Genomic DNA, 18,860 nt, shown 5'->3' with positions numbered 1-18,860 from the left:
AGGAGGGATATTGAGAATTCTCTGCCAGAAAGCTCCTCTAGTACCTCACTAAACTACATATCCCATTGGATGCAGCCATGGCACTTTAAGTAGAATCATAGTGCTTTAATTGTGAAAGGCCCCTTAGACATGGGCAACTGGCATGGAATGTGCAGTCAGCACTCCCTATACCCCTCAGTGATGCCCAAGAAAAATTATCCTCTAACCCTCCAAAAGGCATGAAGGACATATTATTATTATTATTATTATTATTATTATTATTATTATTATTATTATTATTAAAATTCAGATGGCATAGAAGCCATGCCAACCTCAAAAAACACCATTTAAGGGCCACAAGTGAACCACAGCACTTTGCCCACCCTAAGAAAATAATATTTGGTTCAGGGACATAGCCAAGAGGGGGGTTCTTGGGGTCCGGACCCCCCCCCCTTCCATCAGAAAAATGAATGGTGCATGCTGCTGCACTGCCGCACCCAAGCCCCATTATAATGGTGGCACTTAGTCTGGACCCCCCCCCCCTTCCTAAAATCCTGGCTACGTCCCTGTTTGGTTTGACAAAAAATTACCCTTCTCGCTCACCCCCACCCTAGCTACACAATTGTTAAATATAGCTAAGGAAATACTTTGCACAATTTGACATCCACACATCAATATGCCTTCCACCCTCCACTGTGCATAGGTAAATGTGTTCCCTACAGAGGCCCTGATTATCAGATTATCTCAAAGATGCTACATTTTTAATTTCTCTCCATTTCTTATAAAGGCTGCTAATAAAATCTGCAGCCTCTGGAACCCCCTCTGCTCATTAGCTATTATCCACCCTCTGGCGACCAAAGTCTGTTTACATTACAAAAGAGATGCTAAAATATGCTCCATTGCTAGCTAGCCTAACCCTGTGGGAGATGGATCAGGAGACTGTGCCATCCAACTATCTCTTCACCTGACTTTCAGCCGCCCTAGGATAGATTTCTTTCATTTAGCTCATTCGGACTTTTAACAAACCACTGCAGCTACCTTAGATCAATTTCTCCAATCAAGGTTTAATTATTTAAAGGGAGTGAGCGCTCTCAGTTTAAATCACACTCCTTACCCCCCTCCCAAGAACAACATTAAATCATTGTTTAATCCTTATTACTGCCGTAGGCCTCTCTTGCCTACCGCCGCACTGCAGAAACTTAATTTCAATATTTACCACTTAGATCACTTAAGGGCTGTCAGCTTTAATAACATTTTATCAATTGGATACTTATATTATTCACAGTTTCATAAAAATAACAAGGCCCAGCTCTGCATTTCAATCGTTTCTGGGCTAACTCTCTCTCGACTTCTCAGAGAGTTTATTAATGTTTGTCTGTAACGTGAATGTTTTTCTTAAGTGCTGTACCTATCGTACAGGACTTGGTGAATTAATGTTGCCATTTAAGATTACAAGGGCACCTTTAAAAAAATGAAAAAAACAGAAATAAAATGTGTAATAGTGCTTTAAAAAGCCTTTTGGCTTGTGCAAGCTTAGTCGAAAAACCAAGCATATGTATATCAGAGGTCAAAATCAAATGACCATCCAGAAGTTGCACTGCAGGTCCCATTTGCTTTAATCAATATAGCCAATGGTGAGAAAAGCTGGAATTTGCATTCCAACATCTGGAGAGCCGCTTGATTCCATTCCCTAACATAGGAAGTATCTTCATTTCCATTTTCCTCTTGCTCTAATGGTGTGTTCACAGGGAGTAGGGATCTCAAAACCCATCTTCACTTCTTCAATCCATAGGGCAAGGAGGAAGAATCTCAGAGTGAGAGTGCTGTCTTGAAAAGTAAATCTGTTTGTGACACTTACTTTAAGAGAACCCCATGGAGTAGTGGTTTGTGTGTTGGACTACAGAGTGTAATATTCTGGAAGAACAGGATTTGAATCTCCACTTGGCCATGGTAACCCACTGGGTGACCAGCAAGACACTCAATTTCATCCTCAGAACAAGGCATTGGCAAGTTTCTCTGAAGAAATCCTGCCCTGTGATATATTAGACTTAGGATGGCCATAAGCTGGAAATGACTTGAAGGTACACAACAATTCCCACAATTGCTACCTTTCTGTGATGGTAGGATTTCATGGTCCTGTGAGACAAGAGAATTTGCTCATGGCAATACTGCTGGTGGTAAGGTCTCCCACGTCAGACACGTTTATGTTCCAAACAGCTACTGGGCAGCAGCAGTAGTGGGGGGTGACACTGGCAAAGAGACAACAACAGTGGAACCATTTGTATGTGTGTATGCGTACCTTTAAATCATTTCTGATTTATGGTGACTTTAAGGTGAAACTATCACAGCATTTTCTTTGCAAGCTTTATTATTAGGAGGGGGTGTGTTTGTTTTCTTCTGAGGCTGAGAGAGTATGGCTTGCCCAAGATTGCCTAGGGGAGTTCCATGGCTGAGCAGGGATTCAAATCCTGGTCTGCAGAGACACAGTCCAACGCTCAAACCACTACACAAAGTTGGCTAGCTATTAAAAAGTTAGTAGAAGGTAGCAAAGGCAAATCACCCCTGAAGCTTTTTACCTTGAAGACACTAACTAGTTTATCACACTAGCGAGACCCCGTGGGCAAACAGGATTTAAACACGATTTAACTTGAAGGAAACCTGGAAATGCCCAACGTTTTTCACACGACATCGCAGTTAACGTGTAATAACACGAAGTTAATCCACAGTTAATGTGGAGGAAAACAGCAGCTTTTCAAATTCAGCTGAGTTCCAAATTTGAAAAGCTGCTGGTTTCTCCACTTTAATTGCGGATTAACTTTGTGTTATTGCACTTTGGCGCCATTTCGGTGTGAAAACCTAACCGAATTTACAAGTCTACTTGAAATTCAAATGTAATTTAATTCCCATTTAACTCTCGTTTGCTCGCGGACGATGAGACAATCTAAATGCATGCTTAATGTATCATTCTTAATGCCATCACCAAGGGCTGTAACTTGTAACTTCATTCTTGTAACATCACCACCCCATCACACCCCAAGGGGTCATCCTTTGGCCTGAAATCTCAAGGATAGTCTTGACCTGGCAAACCTATCACTAAGAGGAAATAAATGTTTGACAATAAATTGACATTAATAGATTTCCATATTCCCATGCACAGCCAAGAGTGAGGAAAGATAGGAATTGTAGTCCAGCTGTGTCTGAAGGGTCACTCATTTTTCATCTGTGATTGAGACCAAAATCCTGTTCTGGACATATTTCAGTCAGATTTCATATATACTCATGTTTCTGGTCCTTTACTGTCTCATCCCACCCCATTTTTGAGGCACGGTGGTATGATTAAAAAGGTACATAAGTACAGTAATCCACTGCATAGTTAACTGAAGGCTCTGAACCACAAGATGGTAATAAAGTGCTACTGTATCAAACTTTTTAATGGTCAGTGGGATGTAGGGAAGGAGGCAGCTCCACATGTCAGTTAGAAAGCCAACCATGTCTTTAACAAAAAGCAGGTGCATCGAGAGAAGAATCATGTAATTTGCTGGTTTATTCACGTCATGCTCAATTCCCCACCATTTTCTCAGAATTGCACCTCCAGCAGAGACCATTCATGTGGCCTCAATTGAATGCAACATTCCAGATGGCAAGCTAGCTAGTCTGCCTCCTCTCAACCAGAGAGTTATGTTGCTCAGGTTTCTCTGCTTGAAAAGCCCATTTTTTTTGTTAAAAAATAAAAAAAGAGGAGAACTGTGCACTGTACAGATTGGAGTATGTAACTTGACCCCAGGATTGACATTGTCTATAGCTGTTCTCTGTGATCTCCTGATCCAGCTGAGTGGTTGCCCACCCTGTCCCATGATAAGCAAAAACAGAGCCTGGAGAAGTTATTTTTGAACCACAGTTCCCATAACCCCCTAGCCAGTGTGACCACCAGATGTTATAGCCCTTCCACCATAAAAAAAGGAAACATTTCAAAGCACCGCATTAAAGACTGAAGATAAATACGTTTGATGCCCCGTGAACTGCTATGTCTGCAACTTGCAGAATCCTGGGATTTGTAGTTTTGTGAAGTACTTAACATGATATCAGAATATTACAACTGCATAGTGGTGTACTGGTTTGAGCATTGGACTCTGGAGACCAGGTTGTGATTCCCAGCTCAGCCACGGAAACCCACTGGGTAACCTTGAGCAAGCCACACTCTCTCAGCCCTAGAGGATGGCAGTGGCAATGCTCCTGAAGAAATTTGCCAAGAAAACCCCATGATAGGGTCACCTTAGAGTCACATAAGTTGGAAACGACTTGACAGCACGCAACAACAACAGTGTGAAAGAGACCTATGTGATCAGTAAGATAATAACCATAGAATCACACACACATACACGTGTGCGCGCATACACCCACACACACCTCTTATGTTTTTGTACTTTTAAAAGTATATTGGTTTTAATCATTTGTATCCCATGGGGGGGGGGGGGGGGAGAAGGGAAATATATACCTAAAACAATACACACACACACACAATATCATTTGATTATTCTGTTTAACATGAGGCCCAAATGCCCATTGCAAATATACTTTTGAAACTCGGGAAAATGTGCAGAAACTACTTTTACCTTGGGAAGTAATTTGGAGCTTGGAGACAGTGGGTGGATAAAAGGTTTAATGCCCCACTCCCGTCACTCACTTTGTTCCCATTGCCTCACCTCTTTGACAAAGTTGGGAAGAGGAGGCATTTAGGTTACCATGATTGTTTAACCCCTCACCTCTTGGCTACTTTTGCCAGCTTGAAAACCGATAGGAGCCAGACTGGAAAAACAGTGATGGAGGGAGGTTCCAAAAGAAATGCAGGAACTAGGGAAGGATTAAGCACTGTTCCACCTGCTCTTTCTTCCTTTCACATGCCTCTTTGCTGAATAAAAAACTGTACAGCACTTCTGTACCTCTAACGATTGTCACTTGTCAGGTTGCAAGAAAGACCTACTGAAATCCCCTCTTCTACACAAACAATAAAGACATGGAAACTCTCTTCAGTTTTCATTCTGGCAACCCTACAGTTTCTGCATTGCCCATCAAAGACAACTTTTTGAAAATGTTAATTATTAGTTTGGGGGGGGGGGGGAACCCTCTCTCTCACACACACACTGAGAGAGATACACAAACATATCATATTTGAGACAATGACATTAAATATCCAAAATCCAATGTATCATCGTTTTATCTGGTGGCTAATTTCATAGGAAAGCCCAATCTTCATCCACATTTGTTCAGCTAAAATTAAGACAAATGACTGCTTGCTTTTATGAACATGCCTCATATTTTGAGACAGAAGCTTTGAGTGGCTGTCCCAACCGTTCAAGAAACTAATTCTCAGCCACTTTCAATATGTCTCCTTTCCTTAATTTAATCCCCTCAGAAAGACATAATTGGGCCGGAGGGGAGATTTTCGCTTCAAATTGTGAATTCCCTCCGTAAACAGAAAAGCGAAGGCAAGCTAATACAATGAGGGAATATGGGATTAATTTTGAAATTTGTCTGATTAGTGGATTGCTGCCCATTGATAATTGCCTTATATTTTCCCTAGGCCCCGTCTTTATTGGAATCTGGCAAGAGCATCTGCCTACAGAGTCCCTCAATCAGCTCCTGCAGCTGGGAGGGTCTTTGGAGATGCCACAATTGTCAAGTCCACTGGGGCAAGTAGTTACACAAAGCAATATAGACCAGGCATGCAAATTGGAACAATTGAAGCTCCTTTTATGACATTTTCATTGCTAAACGCTTCCACATACAATAGCAGTTAGTGAGGTCTTTCTTTTCATAAAGATGGAGCGCTGCTGCTGTTTATTCAGTTTTTTAAAATTGCTTGCACAAATTAACACCCAGGACATCTGGTGGAACCTCAGCATAAAACATACATGGCACTGTGAGTTATGGCAGGATCATGTCCTTTCTCACTAGTAAGATTTAGTCTCTGGGGGGTGTTGTTATATGCATAGCATGCAACAGCTAGGATTTTACCAGCAGTTCTGAGACCAACAGGAACATAAAGCAAAAATGTAATAGCAAAGAATCAATGAACATGTAGGCAATAAGCCAGTATATTAAGCGGGAAATTAGTGTGAATAATCTAAAAATGTTGCCCACTAGAATTAATGGCCAGAATCCTATTGGGTCTTTCATCTTCATAAATGGACTTACATATGTTTGAAACCCCATTCAACCATGGAAACTCACTGGATGATCTTGGGCAGGTCATACTTTGTCTTAGAGAAGGGCAATGGCAAACCTCTTCTGAATAAATTTTGTGAAGAAAACACTAGGATAAATTAGAGTTGTCTTGAATAGATTACAGAATTGGGCAAAAACTAACAAAATTAATTTCAACGGGGAGAAAGATTAGCTACTACACTTATGCAGAAAAAATGAAATGCACAAATATAGGATGGGGAACACTTGGCTTAACAACAGTACAGATAAAAGGGAACTGGGAGTCCTAGGAGACCACAAGCTGAACATGAGGCAACAGTGTGATGCAGCAGCTTTTAAAAAAGTCAATATGATACTAGGTTGCATCAATTGGAGCATAGTGTCTAGTGTCGTAGTGTTGAGGGAGGTAATAGTACCACTCTATTCTGTTTTGGTAAGACCTCACCTTGAATACTGTGTCCAGTTCTGGACACCACAATTCAAGAAGGATGTTAAGCTGCAGCATGTCCAGAGGAAGGCAACCAAAATTCATGTCCAGAGGAAAGCAACCAAAAAGTGAAAATTCTGGAAACCATGCCCTGTGAGGGGCGGCTTAGAAAGCTGAGTATCGTTAGCTTGGAGAAAAGAAGGTTAAGAAGTGATATGATTGTGATGATTAAATATGTGAAGGGATGCCATATAGAGGATGAAGCAAGCTTGCTTTCTGCTGCTGCAGAGAGTAGGATCCGGAGCAATGGATTCAAGCTACAGGAATAGAAATTCCACCAAAATATTAGGAAGAACTTCCTGATGGTAAATGCTGTTCGACAGATATGCCGCTCCCTATGCTGCTCAGAGTGTTGTGAAGTCTTCTTCTTTGAAGGTTTTTAAACAGAGGTTGGATGGCCATCTGTTCAGGGGTGCTTTGATTGTGGATTCTTACATGGCAGGGGATTGGACTGGATAGCCCTTGTGGTCGCTTCCAAATCTATGATTCTACAATTCTATAAAGGTACAAAACAGTGCAGTAGTAGAGAAGTAGCTAGAGAAGTAATAGGAAAGCAGAGGATATAATTCTACTTTCTTTTTTTATCAGAATCAAATCTTGCAATTTGTTGTTGTTTTTTAATAATTGGGAGCTCCATTTCCAACATATGGCAACTCTATACTAGGGCTTTCTTGGAAAGATTTCTTCAGAGGAAGTTTATCATTGCCTTCCTCTGAGGCTGGGAAAGACTGACTTGCCCAAAGTCACCCAGTGAGTTTCCATGGCTGAATGGGGATTTAAAATTTGACCATAATGCTGGAATTTAGACAGGTCTTTAATCTATCAGGCACAGCTCTTTCTGTATGTACAGTGATAATAATTAAATGGGTATAAAGGTTGAGTTTTCCTTATCCAAAATGCTTGGGACCAAAAGTGGTTTGGTTTTATTTATTTATTTGAATTTTGGAATATTTGCATATACATAATGAGATATCTCGGAGATGGACCCCTGGTCTAAACGTGAAATTTATTTATGTTTTATATATACCTTATAACGGCAAAGGCAGGCCTATTGTTGAACATATAGAAAACAAAAATAATGACAATGGAGAATCTAGACAAATTCAACCTAAACAATGAAGAAATAGAGGTAGTAAAAGAGTTCTCATACATAGGATCAAACACTGATAGAAGCAGGGACTGCAGTCAGGAAATCAGAAGACCATTAAGAATTGGAAGGCTAACTATGAAAGAATTAGAATATTTTCTAAAATGTAAAGATTGAACACAAATGTTAAAATCGTACAAGCCATTGTTTTCTCTATTACCATGTATGGATGTGAGAGCTTGACAATTAAGAAAGAATATCTGTTGCATTTCAGATATATCATAAGGCATGGATTATTGGAAAAAAGGTGGAGTGAAGCAGAAAGATAGGAAAGTGGCATGCTAGATGGATGAACTTTATTAAGAAGGTCACAGGTATGACTTTGCCGGACCCAAGTAGAACAGTGGAAAACATGGGGTCTTGGAGATGTCTCATCCATAGGCTTGCCATGGGTCAAAACCAACTTTAGGGTAGTTAACAACAACAAATATACCTTATACTCAAAGCCAAATACTTTTAAAAATTTTGTGCATGAAACAAAGTTTGTGTACCCAGAACCATCAGAAAGCTGAGGTGTCATTATCTCAACCATCCATATGGACAGTTTTGGATTTTGGAGTATTTTGGAATTCTGGATAAGGGAGACTTAACTTGTATAAAGTAGTATAAAGCATGAAGAATTCCTATACTTAAGTAAAGATGACTGATCTGCATATATAACATTGCTGTATTATCTGGAATCAAACAGTAATTGCAAGAAATACTCCTAATGTACATGATATTTTAAATTTTTCATATACAAATTGGAACAAACTTAATATTATTAAAGCAGGAATACCTAACAGATTCCTCCCAACAACTAAAGTTTGGTTTTTTAAAGAAATTATTATTCCATAGCACAAGGGACCACACAATGAAAGGAGTTCCCAGTGCTTATTGAAAAAACATGTGGTACAATTGCTCCCGAAGTCTCAAAGCAGGAGCAAGCAAAGTAAAAACTATAAGAATCAGACTATGATGTCAGGAACCTGAAAAACCACAATGTCTAAAAAGGAAATTGATTTTGAAGATAATAGAAACGTCCAGTTTCCAAACTTTAAGCCAGCATGGAAAGTAAGGTGACGACTTGGGGATGTGAGGGGGGGGTGCGCATAAAGCATTTTAGGAAAATTCAAGATTAATTCCTTGGTTCACTTATTGTAGGGAAAACTTTAGCAAGCAGATTTTATAGAGGAAAAGGATTATTAAAAGAGGAAAACACTGGCTGTTCAGAGATGAGAGGCAGTCAAGTTATTTTGGCACCTGAGACAGGACCTGAAATCTCCCCCCTCCCAGAAAAAAACCCTCCCAGTTCATGGTGCATGGTATTGCAAACCAGTTGTTATTTTGGCCATGCTGGCGGAAGCGTTTGGGACAATGTAGTCCACAAAAGCAATTTTTATAAGCCTTGTGTAGAACTCCCTTTACTGAACATAAGGATCTTCTTCCACCCTTGTCTGAATGTGTGAATATCCAGCTAAAGTAGATAAAATTGACATATGTATGTCTAAAAGCTTCTGGAGAGGATGTGGAGGTACATGTTCACTGGAAGATATGTAGCAGCAACGTCCTTAGAATCAAAGAATCATAGAACTAGAAGAGATCTCAAGGGCCATGCAGTTAATAGAATCATAGGATTTTAGAGGGCCAGCTAGTCCAACTCCCTGCCATGCAGGAATACACAACTAAAGCACTCCTAAAAGATGCCCAGCCAACCTCTATTTAACTAAACTTATTTTATTAATTTAACTAACTAATTAATTTAACAAAGTGTGAATTGTTTTTAAATGTATTCAGAATCCAAATAAAACTATTTTTTTTAAAATCTGAAGAATTTTGTTTGGAGTGTAGTGGAGTCTCCTTCCCTGGAGATCTTTTAACAGAGGCTTGATGACCATCTGTCAGGGATGCTTTGATTGAGAGTTCCTGCATGGTAGAATGGGGTTGGACTGGATCGCCCTTGTGGTCTCTTCCAACTTTATGATTCTATGATTCTAAATCAAATATTTCATTGGGTGTCTGCTTAATTAACTAATTTGACAATAGTCAGATCTGTTCTGTAGCCACACGCTTTATAGTCTTGACTGTGCTTGATATTTGCTCAGTTGTCAATGATAGCTTACCATTATTTTTATTTCTGCTGTTAAATTTTACATCCTGCTAGCTTCCTGAATGTCTGCTTGTAGGAAGGAAATGGAAAGGTTCTGATTTATTTTTTATATGCACAAATAAGATTCATCTGCAGGAAAATTGCTTAGTCAGATGTCTGTTTAAACAAAATCAGAGGTGATGGGATTGAATCTTGCAAACTTTTTTCATAATACCTATCAATAAATTAGTTTGCAAGATTCAATCCCATCAGCTCTGATTTTATTTGGAAATTGGAAATTCATCCATTTCTGTTCCTAGCCACTTCATTCCATACATCTGATGAATTAGATTTAAGCCTACTAAATCTTATGCTACCATCTTTCATCTCTCAGGTAGTCTCAAAGGTGCTACAAGATCCCTTTGCATACTGATCCTGACTAACATGGCTATGTCTTTGAACTCATCAGTATCTGCAGTTCTACCATCTTGAAATAAAACAGTTCAAAAATAAGAAAAGAAAAAAAATGAAAAAATTGGCTTTGCCCGTATTCCCCCCCCCCCTTTTAAATTAAAAATGGATTCTAATGACAAGATATTTATGCACAACACTAGATCACTGCAATTCCTGGTGCTGGTTTCCTTTTTTCAGTTCTTTTTATGAGAATGAGTGTTTTATATCTGCCTAACACTATGGAGAATTAGAAGAAAGAACATTCTTTTGTTTCGCTAATGCCGACAGCTTTTTCAGTGCTTGAATATTTTCCAGTGCTGCGCAGCAGTGGAAAGGACAGGTAGACAAAATTTGCTACCTCTGAGCAGCCATTTTCTCAAATGCATTTCTTCCTCCATGGCTACTGTGCCTATAGCCATTTTCCTCATTGGTACAGTTAGGCTTGCATAGGTCATCGACAGGATTATGGCCTATGTGGTTAATCTCTTATTTAGAATTTGACAATTAATAAATATTACTTGGTTATGTTCTCGATTCACATGTAAGTTCCTGGGGCAGGTGGATCAGCTGAATGGTCCAACTTGTCCTTTAATAAGTCTTTGTGGGATGACTCCAACAAACCCCTCCTCATCTTCCTCCTACACTGATCTCCACAGTTGCCATATAATTGGGGACCAAGCAGAAGTAGATTTTTGCAGAGATCTCTTGCATAATGGGTTTCAGAGCCAACACTCATGACACATGCTATGAATGTAACACTAGATTCAAAACATTATTGTGTAGTACAGTATTGTGCTTGTACTTTTGTGTTACAAACATTGATATTACATGCTCAGTAAGGACTGTTCAGAACATTGTGTTAGCTTCTCATGGCTAACAAGCAATGTATATGACTTGTATATTTCTTGATCCATAAATTAAGGTGTGTTTCCTTTCGAGATGAAGTGAATATGTGAAACAGTAAATTTTAAAAATTTATGTAAATACCCAGTATGTTTCATTTATGTCACAAATCACTCTCCTTAAATGAACCTACTGTTCCAGAAAGCTTTTTTATTTTTTAAACAGAGTTGCAATCCTGAGTGGGCAGTAAATCCCATAGTATTCAAAGGGATTTGCTTCTGAGTCTATTTTGACAGGATGACACAACGAAAAAACAAATTGCACAACTCAATGAATGAATTTCTTTATTTTGGTCATAGACCAGCACATCACAACTCAATTTTATTGATGCAGAGGTTAAGAACTATGGAAGAGGAGGATTTTATCACCCTAAACCAATCTTCCCTAATCTGATCCCCAGATTATCCCTCATTATCCCTCTGGGTGTGGATGATGGAATTGTGGTACAACACACTTACAGGGTTGGGTAAAGATGTCCTAATTGTTATTTCAAATGTTTCTTACAATAACTCCAATGAATCTGTGTCAAACTGAAGTAACTATCATTAACAGGACAATGGGTTTTCCAAGCTTCTCACACACCCAAAAGGTACCTCAGAAAGAAATTGAGAGAGTATCCTGACTGTCTTTATTCAATACTCTCCACTCCTGTCCGGCTCAAGAATCATGCCAGACATTTGCACTGAAAAGCTTTCTAACAGCTTCTACAGTAAAGAGAAGAGAAAGGGTTAAGTCTATGGATCATATTGAAAACCAAAATCTTGCTTTGAAAGAAACTCCTTTATGGAATAAGTATAACAAGTTGAGGTTTCTGAGATGAGAAGTTAATCATTTGGGTAATGCTTCAAACAGCATTTCTTTGCCATGTTTTATATAAATGTTTTATTGCCTGGTATAAATTACAAGGAACTCACCTGTCTTCTTATAAAGCAAATCATGTGTTTTCAGGTGCAGCTTTCCATTAGCCGCAAAAAGGTGAAAGACTAGCAAAACCAGTTCTTTTATTAATCTTCAATGCTGGCAGTAAGTTTTTCACACCATCCTGCTAATCATGACCACAAATGTGACCTAAATGGGCTATCTCCAAAATGTATATAGACAAAGTGAGAAATAATTTATACTTCTCTTCCTGTGCAACAGATACGTTTGGCGAATATCCCAGTGCATTTGGAGGTTCATTTCCATGAGACAAAGCTACTTAAAGCAAGCTTTATACTACTGAAATCCTGGCGCACATGTGGGAAGACTTAATGAGTTTGCAATAATGAATGGTTTATTGATTGCTTTGCTATCTCATCTGATTTACTTACAGCGGTCCTAGAAGAAGCAGTTTAACTATGGTTAGCATTAAGATCCTAAAGACAGAGTGGAATTAGGTCTGTCACCCGATTAGTTAATTAAGTGTATGAAGAAACAAATTAAAAGTTGTATGTGACCAAGACAGCAGTTGTGAAATCAAACTCAGTTTGCTGGAAGAGAAGAAAATGTTAAGCACAAAGGTCAGAATGGCTCTTCTTTTCTATGAACCCTAAAATTGCTGTGGAGGGATGTGAAACCATCTGGCCCAGGCATTTGGTGTAAATTTACAGCGCTTTATAAATAAAGGTTAATAATAATAATAATAATAATAATGATGATGATGATGATGATGATGGAAGGCTGCAGTGGGAAGGAGGAAATCTCACTTCTGCTGGCACTGGACCTTGGATCTTGGCCAAATATTGGGTACAGTGCTGTGTAAATTTACAACGCTTTATAAATAAAGGTTAATAATAATAATAATAACAGACATGATTTGAAAAAAGACACTCTCTCCAGGATGAGAAAAAAGGAGGAATACCTCTTCCTATAAGACACTAGCTTCCATGCATTGGAGGAAATAGACCAAGTCTCTGAAACCTCATGCTACAACTTCTTTCAGAGTTAGTTTCAATGGTGCTGCAAGATCTCTTTGCATATTAACTAAATTATTTATAAAATATTAAAAATAGCCCTTTGCTTTTTAAAAAAATCCATTGCTAAATTGTGAGCTGATTTTTAATTTCCTATGAAGGTTGTTTTCATGAATCAGTTAAAATAACGGAAAAAACGTGATTTTGAGGGGTGGGTATGGGATAGTAGCCAGTGTGGTATGGTGGTTTCAATGTTCGACTTTGACTCTGGAGATCAGAATTTGAATCCTGGCTTGGGTGACGCTGGACAAGTCATTCTCAGCCTCAGAGGATGGCAATAGCAAACCTTCTCTGAAGAAATGTGCCAACACAAGCAATGGTTTGTAAACTCACCAGAACCCATGATTTGTTATTTGACATCCAAATCCCCACTGTAGAAGGTGGAAGGATAGTAGAACCCATCTGTCAGTCAGTGCCCCTTGAAGAGCTGCAGGTCACTCTAATTTCATTCATATTATGGAAACATAAATATTGAGCATCAGAGGCTATTCATTCGCCATATGCCAAGCTTCTGCCACTATTCTAGCTGGTTCATTTTTCTTCATTAATAACAATTAGTCAATTGGTTGACTGTGGGAGGAACGAAATGTCAGCCCAGTTGTTGGGGGGGGGGGGGGAATCAAACACTTGTGCAGCCACGTTTTATACCTGCTACATCTGGTTTGGAACAATGCATAGGGCATATAGGCTGATCATATTCACTCAAAAGAAGCTGCATGTATCTGAGTACAATCAGTTTGGAAAAGGACTATAACACCCAGAATTCCCCAGCCAGCATGGCCAATAAGCATAGTGGCTGGATAATGCTGGGAGATGTAAATGAGAGTGCAGTTCATTTCCAGGCCAGCAGCATTAGGCTGTATGCACACTTTTGTAGGAGTAAGCCACATTGAATAAAATGGACACCATACCCTGTAGAATGCAGTGAAGCTTATTTCCAAACTGTTGTGCATACTTAAGTTTGGTAGAATTGTACCTTTACTTAGAAGGGAACTTCCCTCTGCATAATTAGAAATAAGGTCCCCTGAACTCAGTTGGACTTAGTGCCAGGTAGGAATGCATTGAAATTCTATCAGAAAATCACCATGGTTCAGGTGTAGTCCTATGCAGAGTTGCTTGGATCCTATGGTGGGATCCATCAGTATTAGTTGGTTATGCTGGCTGGGGCTGATAGGAGATGTAGGTCATAGGTGCTCACCTTAGTTCCAATGAGACATACCTAGAATCTGCCTGGGAATTCAAATCCTGGTCCAACACCATACTGGCTTTTGTTGTGATCTGCCTTCAAGTAGTTCTTGATTTATGGTGGTCCTAAGGCAAACCTATCATGGTTTTTTTTTTTTTTTTTTTGCAAGATTTGTTCAGAGGAGGTTTATATACCTCCTTTCACTTGAATGTACTTCCAGCTAAGTGTCATGGCCTCATTCTAATAATCTAAATAACAAAAATCTATATCTTGCTAGCTTTTGAATAGCAACATGGTGGTGCCCTAAGATAGCACCTTGAAACCAATTTAACTTTCAGTATAAATCCCCACCACCAGCAGGGGACTTTCCATCACTGCCTGAATGCTGAGGTTTTGCAGTGTGTATCAGTTTCTTAACTTTTTAACAAATTTTGGTCTGAATTTGATTTGGTGGAGATAATCCTTCCACATTACAAGCCCATCAAATCCATAGTAAGCACCAATGGGACTGTTTTTATCATTGTCACATGATTGAGGTGTGCAAAAGTGCCCATGGACAATTAGCTTCCTTTTTTTTCTTTTTTGAGACTAAAGCTTGAATCAGTGGACAGGAATCAGCCCTAAATGAATTTGAAGAGGTCATCATGCCTTCAAAAAGGTACGACTTTCCATATCTAGCTTTCCTTCCAAAACAGAGTTTAGGGAATGCAAGAAAAGGGTTAAGCCACAGGTGTTTTGAGAATTTAAGGAGGAAAGAAAAAAGAGATAAGACAGCCGACTTATCACTGCCCTCTAGCTCTCCTTAATTAGGACTAGAGCAGGGGTATAATATACACATACATGCAAGTAAGTGAGCTTTCCATGTAGTTCATTTGTGTCATTCTGTTCTAGCTTTGATTAGCTCCACAAAGCAGCAACAGCTTGGCAACACATCCTGGCTGTTGAGGCCAGAGGTGCTTTGATCAGCACATGCCCTGTCAGCTGGTGAACAGAAGGGCCGTTCTGGTAGTGGCATACCTAAGTGCACCTGCTCACTGGTTGCACCTAGGGCAAGCTACACCCACTGCCCCAGTCTCAGGATATCATTGAAATCACCACCTTGTCTTGCTCAGCGGAGAAGGGCGGCTTCCATGTCAGTGGGGTGGTGAATTTACTTTTAAGCTATCCAAGGTGCTGAACTCTAGTCCCAAAAGAAGGAATAGGCCATCCTCACCCTGTCATGTTTGCCTTCTGAACAGCCTATTGCCCCTACTTGGAGGGAGGAATTGTTTTGGGCCCAACCAGAAGTGACCTTTGTAAATCAGCCTGAAAACACCTACTAGGTCTCCTAGTAGGAGATGCAACTGGTCATCTCTTTCTATATATATTTCTGGTGGAGAGCCAGCATGGCATAGTGGTTTGACTGTTACACTATGACTCTGGAGACCAAGGTTCAAGTCCCAGCTGAACCATGAAACCCACTTAGTGACCTTGGGCAAGTTGCATACTCTCAACCTCAGGGGAAGGCAATGGCAAATCTCCTCTGAACAAATCTGCCCAAGAAAACCCCATGATAGGGTTTTTTTCTGTGCCTTCAAGTCATTTCTGTCCTAAGTCAGAAATGACTTGAAGGCACAGAACAAGAACAAATTTCATGGTGGGAAGTGACATGGGCCTCACAAAAACAGCTGCAGGGGCCACATGCAGCTCTTGGGTTGTGCTTTGACCACCCTTGTTACAAGAAAACAAATAGTCCTGTTAAAACTAACAGACTTCTTATAGCATGACCTTTAGGGCTGCAGTCAGTTTCTAAGCAAAATAATAAAGGGACATGACATATCTGACAACTGAAATGTCAAAAAACCAATGTTCTGTTAGTGACCTCAAATGGCTACTAGGGACAAAAACAAAACCCACCAAACCAAACACTGCCGAAAGAGAGATTAAAGATGCTGCTGAGTTGCAATACATTAGCAAATCAAATTCCACTCTGTCACTAAAGTGTTCAACAGGGATAAGTGGGATAAGTGTTCATTGGCACAATTATTGCATATCAAAAATGTCAAATGTCACTGCCAGTACTTCCTGCATTTAAATCTACTCTAACTTCACTGTCACCCCAACCATGTGCACTGTATGCATCTGAGGATGGGAGCTGTAGTCCACGAAACCTCATGCTATAATAAAATCATAGTTCAGGAGAAATGTCACCTGGCCTCCACAGCAAACAGAAGAACAGATTCTCAGGCAAAGAAAAAGTCTGATTTTTTTTCTTTTTTCTTAAAAGGTATTATTTTAAGAAACCGCTCAACCACATGTTTCTCTTTTATGAGAACACACCCTTGTTCTGTAACAAAATAGTAACCAGGAAAAAAAAATTAACAGTTACATTTCTTGCTCAAAAATACATACCGTATATTAAAAATTGGGGGGTTATTCATATTTTCTTTTAGTTTGGAACGATATCATTCCTCTTGTTAACTCTGCACACAGTCAATCTTAAGTTTAGTTTACTTTTTTAAAATTACAAATCAGAAAAACAAGTTAATCAAACTAAAGAACAGCTAACACATTTAAAGTACCATCACAAAACAGACCCATTCCTTTCTAGGTGGAGCTAAAGATTTTATCCACAAACAAACTGGTAAGAGATTAGCTATAAGCAAATAAGCTAACATTCTGCACAGAACAAATGCAAAACTCCCATCGTCACTGTGACATATCTAATAGTTAATGAGATAATAAACCTAGGCTTGGACTATATCATTTTACATTATATGAATATTGTTGAGTGTTCCTTAACAAAAGCAAAACAATCCCTCCTCAAAGAAAACTAGCTGGTCATGGTGAAAGCTAGGTGGCTGGAATCTTTCTCCCTGTCATCCAATTTTGTATATTCAGGGGACACTTTACGTCAGGTTTGTGAACTGATCAGGAATTTGGAACCTCTGGATTTTAAATTCCAGTTTGCACTAGGCCTGGCCGATGGGTGAGGCATGATGGGAACAATAATTAATTGACTTCTCGAGGGTTAACAATACATTATTCTGTTTTATATAAAAGAGAATTCAGATATGTGAGTCTTCACCTCTAAGTCAGAAGTGTTATGATCAAGATAAATTGCTCACAGTGAAAACTCCAAAGCTCTCTTCATAGATTTCTTACTCATGGGTGATGAGTAAGAAAATAGGGGAGGCCCATGAGGAGAAATGGCCAAGGACATAAGGCTTTAGGAATGTCTGGTGTAACCCTTTCTGGAGCTTTGTACACTTCCTCCATCTTCATATCTATAATTTTCCAGCATTATATTGTCAACATTTTATTTAGTAATATCTTAAGGCTGGAATCCTCTTGCTGGCTTATGCTAACTTTGTAATGCTGGCAAAAGACCCCTTTTGGAGCAGAGTGCAGTGGAGTAAGACCGTGGAAAAGAAATTTGGTTCTATCAGTAGAGAAAGTTGCCTGGCTGGGCCCTAAGTATTCGGAAAGCTAGCAGGGCAGCTTTCTCTCTCGACAGAGACAACTTCCTATGCTGTTGTTCCTTTCGTTGTGGTGTCTACAACCATTTTACCCTGCCTCTGTGCCGCCACCTAAACCCTTGTGGCCACGTATGCCAGCATAATTATGCTGATCAAAATTAAACAGCATAAATACAAGCATGGAAAAGAAACTACATCAACACCTGGATATAAGGAGAATAAATCTGTAAAAATCAAGAATTTCTGGTTCATACAACAAAGTTTGAAATGGAAATTGAAGATTTTGAACTCCTAGGGTTACTGATTTTGGTATGGTTTTTGGCTTGATACTGAGGTTTTAGGTAATTTAACAAATTTCAACAAATGTAGGAACTGCCACGAATCTGGAATAGGTCTTCATTTTCACACTGCATTCTGCTCTTCATGGTAGAATGATAGCCCTTAAGATAAAAGATGCCAACAAACTACTCATAAAACACGTATGAGGTCCAATGTTATCCTGGATTGTGGAATGTTAATTTCATGTACTCTGACTTCTACTTTTTCTCCTGGGCCCAGGCCCAGACTTTTCCTTTTCTTTGCTTTTGAAAGCTTGTCTTCTGTTATGCTCCGGATCGGAATCAATCCTGCTCTACCAACTCCAATGTCAACAAAAACACCGAAGAGAGTAGCATTCTCAACTCTTCCTGTGAGAACTGTTCCAATGCTTAAGTCTTCAAGGCAAACAATGCTCCTCTTGAAATCAGGTTTGTCAAAATCTGTTATAAATAGGGAAGACAAAACAAAAAAACAAAGTCATGATTGTAAAACTACTAGTTATAATGATTGTAAAATTACTTGCTCAAGTTACACTTTGGGTAATCTATAGATGTTCATGACTTGTTCTTACACAAAGAATCAGAAAATATATTCAGCATTCCCACTAAGGGTTTATTTGGCTTTTGATAAAGAATATAGGATATAACAAAATAGGAGTACTCTATGGACATACAAGATGAAGGATAACTTGCTCACTACTTGCCT

General features: G+C 39.3%; 1 protein-coding gene across 1 annotated transcript in view; it reads right to left on the bottom strand.

The window, feature by feature from the left end:
* Positions 1–16,021: 16,021 nt before the first annotated feature.
* The window catches only part of LOC149310543 (S1 RNA-binding domain-containing protein 1-like), a 239,603-nt gene continuing 236,764 nt past the window's right edge, over positions 16,022–18,860 (bottom strand). Inside the window, exon 21 of the mRNA XM_089529149.1 lies at positions 16,022–18,595. Within this exon, the coding sequence (XP_089385275.1) occupies positions 18,306–18,595 (290 nt within the window). The 3' untranslated portion in view covers positions 16,022–18,305. The remainder of the gene's footprint in view (positions 18,596–18,860) is intronic.

This window comes from Sceloporus occidentalis, unplaced genomic scaffold, assembly GCF_023333645.1.
Source record: "Sceloporus occidentalis isolate IW3139 unplaced genomic scaffold, rSceOcc1.0.p SCAF_6, whole genome shotgun sequence".
Lineage (NCBI taxonomy): Eukaryota > Metazoa > Chordata > Lepidosauria > Squamata > Phrynosomatidae > Sceloporus > Sceloporus occidentalis.
This window is presented reverse-complemented; position numbering and strand designations above follow the sequence as displayed.